Below are 6,214 nucleotides of genomic sequence, written 5' to 3' on the forward strand. Positions count from 1 at the left end.
ACGGACATTAAAAGAATTAATTATTCTCACTGACAGATGCGTCGAAGCATAATTCCCAATTGTTGGCAAATATTGAGATTTTTGCTACTTTTTTTACTATCATTATTTTTACACATCATTATGACTAATTAATAACTGCCGAAAGTATTCAATTGTGATTACAATTTTGTTGCAAATTTTATTTTTAGCACTTTACTAAAACTCAATTATATATACAAATGTTTTATAAAAAAGCCCACTCAGAACTAAAAATGCACATTTATGTAAATTTATCATTTTGAAACCAGAGACGACCGGTACCCTTTCGATTTGCGGTTTAATTTTTTTAACCTTTGTCAACTATTCAGTTATTTTCTTCTTTTTTAACTCATTTGGCATTCATTTCAGGGGCAAAACCCAGTCCATTTGTTCAGTCTTCTAATTAGTCAACGGCCTGAGCACTTGTCATTTCTCCAATGAATGGTTCATGTTTCCATTGATAACGCAGATTAGCTGTTAATGGAAGCAATATTCAAATGAGAAGTGTTGAGAACAACAAAGAGCAAAGTGCAAAGGAAAAACTAAAAAGGGAAAGTGAAGACGGGCACTTGGTGGATCATCAGCGGCTAATTTTTCAGTAACTAACCGGAACAGAGCCCATTTTTGTCTCATCATTTGATGCTAATTTAGAGAGCACTTTTCGCAATTTCTGACTCATGGGTTGCCCATTTTGCTGCAGTGTCCCCACTCTAATTCGCCTAATTAAATCCTCTCTTCTCATCTACTGTAAAATGCCCCGTCACGTCCTTTGTCCCACCCACTGCCTTGGTCCCCTGTCAACCTCAATCGCCGATGATGGATCACCCACCTTCTCTAGTCCTCTCTCCGATTGACCCAATCATCGTGTCTTTTTCTGTCCTGGGTGCTCTATTCTAATTCGCCTTTTTCCTCACTTTCCTATTGACAATGGCAAACTGTAATTCAATTATAGCTGAATTAGAGTGGATTGCAGATTAATTTTACTTTATTAAGCAGAGTATTTTGGTTTTTTCTTAAATTGTTAAAAAAAATTATATATATAAATCTAATTATCTGAACAAAAAAAAATATTTCTTGCAAGTTCCATAACTATAATTTTTTTAAACAAAAAACATTTTTTCTAACATTACTAACGGCATCTACCGATATAAAATTATGTTTTATTAGTAAAACTTTATTTTTTAATTTATTTTTTAAAGTTATTTTTATTTGCTTGAATCAAGGAATAATCAAGAGCAGAATTAGAAAATATAGTCACACTTTTTGTGAATAAAAAAATTCTCTAATATTAGATTTGTGCAGTGCAGTTGCAGACTGCACTGCATGAAAAGTGATATTGCTGTTTCTGAGCACTGACTTTTGTTTTGATTCGGACAATCGCATCCAACGATTGTGGCTGTGTATTCTTTTTTATTATAACAAGTGTGCTCACAATGTCTGATCGCCATTCTGGTGCCATGAATCATAATCGAGCTAGCACTGATGAAGATTTTATTAAAAAGAGCATCACTCACGTCAAAGTGCTGCACAACTTTAGAGGCTCAAATAATGATGAACTTTGTATGAAGAAAGATGATGTAAGCATGAATCTTTGCCCATGACTTTTAGCTAACATAAACTAAAAATGGAATTTTACCAGATTATCACGCTTACTCAAACCCCATCAGGAGGCTGGTGGGAGGGCACTCTAGATGGAATCACCGGCTGGTTTCCCGCTAACCATGTCACGCCCTCAGAGATCAACTTTGAGTCATCCAGCTTAGGTACTTCAAATCTGGCACTCACCAGCGAACTTAGCGGTGGTTCTGGTCCACTGTCAGGGCATTTTAGCTCCTCAGAACCGGGGTCTCTTACTGGAATTGAATCCCAATCTCTTGGTTACAATGGCGAAAATATTACAGAATACCGTGCAATAGTCATCAAAGACATTGAAGACTCTGAACATGTTTTTATTGGGCAGCTACAAGATGCAATTAACTTGTATTTGAAACCAATGTACCAGTATAAAATGTAAGTTATTGCTACTTTTTAAATTTGAAATTAATTATCTTTTTCATACAGCTTTCCATCCGATTCGGAAATCAATGCTGTTCTTCGGTCCATTACAGAGATTTGCACCGTTCATCGACGGTTTTTAACCTCAATTGATAAAAACAAGTTGTAAGTTTGTGTGGATCACATTTTACTAAATCTAAAATTAAATTTTTTTCTGGTATTGTACAGAGTTTCTCCAAAAGAAAACCGAATCGGTGGCCTATTTCTTCAATTTGCGCCTCAATTCAAGCACGCACACTTTGAATATTGTTCACATCACGCAAAATTTGTTCATCTAATTGAAAAGTTCAAGTTTGTTTTCATTTTTTACAAAATATTCATATTAATGACCTTTCTCTTTAACAGGAAAGAAATCTGCAGCTTTTTCGTATCACACCCACATCAAGTGACAAACACAGCTTTCCCGCCTTCACCCTCTATAACTGCAGCAACAAATACGCCCAATGTTCTAATTACCAGCTCACTAAGCGTTTCCTTTCGTCGCCTCGACAAGTACCCAGCTTTGCTTCAAGAACTTCAGCGCTACACCGAGGAGAGCCATGTTGATAGAGGAGACACTCAACGAGCAGGTTTTCTTTACCGAGAAATTGCTATGTCTTGCTTAGAGTTAAGACGGCGAAAAGAAATGGAGCTTGAAGTGATGTTGGGCAATATTCGCAACTTTGATGGATTAAAAGTGGAGACATACGGCAACATTCAGCGAATGGAGCCAGTGTCAATTTTAATTTTGCCACCTTGGTCTGAACCAAAGAAAGACTGCTACCTTGTGCTTTTTGCTAAAGTGCTTATGGTCCTGTCAGTTGGTAAAGAGCTTACTTCATTTAGCTATGAGTCAATGCTCCAACTCGAACGAGCAAGGATGCCGGTCATCAACTTTGCCGAAAAACAAGGAGATAGCTATGCACGATTGGAGATTCAAGGAAATAGGTATACTAGGTTTCTATACACATTCACTGTAATTAACGTCAATTGTTTTGTTTTTTAGTGCTCACCCACTATCGGACGCTGAACTAGTGCTCACGTATATGGTCCAGTTTAGTGATGAAGAGGTGTGCAAGGATTGGTATCAACAGTTGCAGAAACAGATTCGCCTAGTGAGTGCCGCTTCGATGCCTGATCTAATTGGAACGGGAAATGCCATCAATGGTTCATCGAGTTCATCTAGTCTGACGACCACTTCACCGCCGTCCGGTTCTTCTAGTTCAAGTATCTCCTCGCCGCAGTCAAGCTCTTCCGTATCCTCTGTACCACCGATCATTGGCAAGCCTCCTGTTGGTCTTGGAAAGCCTCCCCATCCGCCAACTACGCCACCACCACCGCCACCCGTCCCACCTCTTCCACAGCATCGACCGTTTATTCCTTCTCGACAGGTTTTACTGCAAAACGCATCAACTGCGATGCTGCCGAGACGAGGCAGTTACTGGTCGGATAAAATTCTCACTGCACACGCGCCCCATCGTCCAGAGTCAGGCTCTGGTTCGCAAAATTCAGGATCACTTGATCCAAATGAGGATATTCAACTACTCAATGTTATTGATGCTTACTATCGTAAGATACCTGGCGTTGGAAAGGACCTGGGTGGCGGAAAGACAAGGAAACTTAGCAATTCAAGTAAGTTTGCCTTAACTTTTATTAATACTGAATTTAATTTTTTTTATCTCATTAGACATGCCCGATTTAGAGCTGGAGCAAGAAGGGCAGAGGCAAATGTTGGTGGAAATATTTGAATCAGTTGGAGCACCCACAGAAATCAAGCCAACTAGTCGTGGTTCTCGTGGTCTTCAGGGCTCCAAAAGTTCGGCTGTTAATTTGCAATCATTAGCTACCAAGCTCAACCAAATGTCTTTGAGCTCGTCAACTGAAAGATCGATTCTTTACGAGTTTTTCGAGCAACTGCGAACAATTCAAAATCAAATGAACCGTTTGAATGAAAACTTTAAAGAGGAACGCAAACACCGAAAGCGGCTTCAAGAAGCATTGTACCGCAAAGTTGGATAGAATCAGTATTTATTATGAACTTTCTTGCAGTATTTAATTTGTCTACTTACCAAATAAAATTACTAACAACATTGAAATTGGGGAATAGAATCATTTTAAAAAAACGTCGAGACGTCATCTGCGATTAGCTCATTTCAGCACGTTTTGTCCGATTGCCTGACATCTCCGCGAAAGACACCTCCGCGAAATTTATTAAGCCCTGCCCATGACGTCTCCGCGAAATTTTAGGCTCCACCCATGACATCTCCGCGAAATTTTTAGTCATGAGCACAGCCACTGTGAGTGTGTCATGTTAAGGGTCAGTGCGCCACAAAGCGCAGCTGCTAGCTTACTGCGTAAGCACACTCAAGCGCCAATCAAGCTACAGTGAGCGCTTTAAGGACAACTTAGGCTGATGTCATCCCAATTACTTTCTCCAAGAATACAAACTTTTAAAAACAAACACTATCGTTTGCAGTGTGACAAGCCAATCTTATATATTAAAATAAGATTTCATTGATTGTGATATTTATCAAAACTAGTGGGGCATAGCAATCACTTCTTCCTGATGTTAAGGGGAGTACCAGAGGAAGCGTTTAAGTTCATAAAACAAAAATTTTTATTTTAAAGTACTTTGCATCAACATCTCAAAAGGCAGATATTTTAATGAATGTTTGTTTTTAAAAGTTTGTATTCTTGGAGAAAGTAATTGGGATGACATCAGCCTAAGTTGTCCTTAAAGCGCTCACTGTAGCTTGATTGGCGCTTGAGTGTGCTTACGCAGTAAGCTAGCAGCTGCGCTTTGTGGCGCACTGACCCTTAACATGACACACTCACAGTGGCTGTGCTCATGACTAAAAATTTCGCGGAGACGTCATGGGCAGGGCTTAATAAATTTCGCGGAGGTGTCTTTCGCGGAGATGTCTGGCTACCGTTTTGTCCTCTGCAAAAATAAACAAATCGTTTTTGCAAGTTGCCGACTGCAATCGAGAATCTTGGTCTGCCAAGTTTGGGTAACCACTAAATCCCTGGTGTTTAGTGAAGATGCTAAATCGTTTCATCGCCTCCTTTGTCTCTAACTCTGCCCGTGTTGCAGCCACTGTGGAAGGCCTCGCCGGTCTGGGCGCAGTGGGCATGTCTCACCAGTACCAGCAAGTGCGACTAAAGTCGAAAATTAAGTTCTGTGGTTATCTCGAGCATCCTGAGTTTAAAAAGCGAGATATTCGCTACAAGACTTCAACAAGACACGACCCGAAGCGGATGAACTGGCACGACTATCAGGTACTTCTAGAGTTTCCTTGAAGTCTGTGTTTACTACTTAACCATGCAGTAGCAGCATCCTAGTTACATCAGTTTAACTGTCCTGTCACTTTTGAACATTTTTGAATAAATTGGTTTTACTAACTTTTAAACTTGTAATCATTATTTTTTAAATAGGAACGTCGTTGGAAGTCAGTTCACTGGAACAAACCGTATCCATTGTGGCAAGCAAAAATGGATTACGCCGAGAATCTGGTCCGCCTTGGAATGCCTGCTTGGACTATTCAGAATATTACCGGGCTCCATCCTCACTGCATAGATTATCTGGAGCGGAAGGTTTCTGGCAACGTGGTACTCCTTCGAGAGGCTCACTACTCCAACTATGTCAATCACACTTCTGGCTCACGGTGAACTGTTGATCTACAAAGCAAGAATTTGCTTTCTTTTTCATCTAAATGTACAATTTTTGTCAAATACTATTCAGTGGGTGTATTTAAAATATATTAATTTCTATAGACTACTTTGGTCTATGTTGACTATTTTACAGTTATTTATTAGTTAGAAAATAAAATAAAGTAGGTAAACAAGAGTTAACAAAAGTGTTGAGTTCCTTATCAGCAGTTGAAACTTTTCACTGCACTAATTGTGGTGTTGCCTTTACTTCTGCCCTTGACGTCGGAGGCTGTGTGATAAGCTCTGCTCCTTAGTCAATCAAATTGTAGCTGTTTTTGATGATAGCCTCCATCAAGCTGGTAATTTGTAAGATGTTGGTAATGGCCGAAAATTCAGGCGAAAACATTGCATATTTATTCCCTCGTTCTGTGATTTTGCCAAAAAATCGAAATGTAGTCGATGAGTCTTCTTTCGCTTGTGGCAAGAGATTTGCATTCATATCTTTTGCTTC

The 6,214-nt window shown here is 39.4% G+C and overlaps 1 protein-coding gene across 1 annotated transcript; it reads left to right on the top strand.

Moving 5' to 3' along the window:
• Positions 1 to 1,642: 1,642 nt before the first annotated feature.
• Positions 1,643 to 5,721, top strand: LOC128982720 (rho guanine nucleotide exchange factor 7-like). Its single transcript, XM_054401659.1, has 5 exons — positions 1,643 to 2,028; positions 2,419 to 3,000; positions 3,059 to 3,684; positions 5,147 to 5,331; positions 5,488 to 5,721. Exons 1-5 carry the CDS (start codon positions 1,643 to 1,645, stop codon positions 5,719 to 5,721), a joined length of 2,013 nt encoding a protein of 670 aa, XP_054257634.1.
• Positions 5,722 to 6,214: the final 493 nt, after the last annotated feature.

This window comes from Macrosteles quadrilineatus, unplaced genomic scaffold, assembly GCF_028750875.1.
Source record: "Macrosteles quadrilineatus isolate MER2022 unplaced genomic scaffold, UCM_ALF_1.0 Scaffold_1101__1_contigs__length_18179, whole genome shotgun sequence".
Lineage (NCBI taxonomy): Eukaryota > Metazoa > Arthropoda > Insecta > Hemiptera > Cicadellidae > Macrosteles > Macrosteles quadrilineatus.

Coding starts and splice junctions, on each gene's coding strand:
- LOC128982720 (XM_054401659.1), top strand. CDS start 1,643: ATGGAATTTTACCAGATTATCACGCTTACTCAAACCCCATCAGGAGGC. Junction 2,029..2,418: donor CCAATGTACCAGTATAAAAT/GTAAGTTATTGC, acceptor TCTCTTTAACAG/GAAAGAAATCTGCAGCTTTT. Junction 3,685..5,146: donor AAGGAAACTTAGCAATTCAA/GTAAGTTTGCCT, acceptor CCCGTGTTGCAG/CCACTGTGGAAGGCCTCGCC.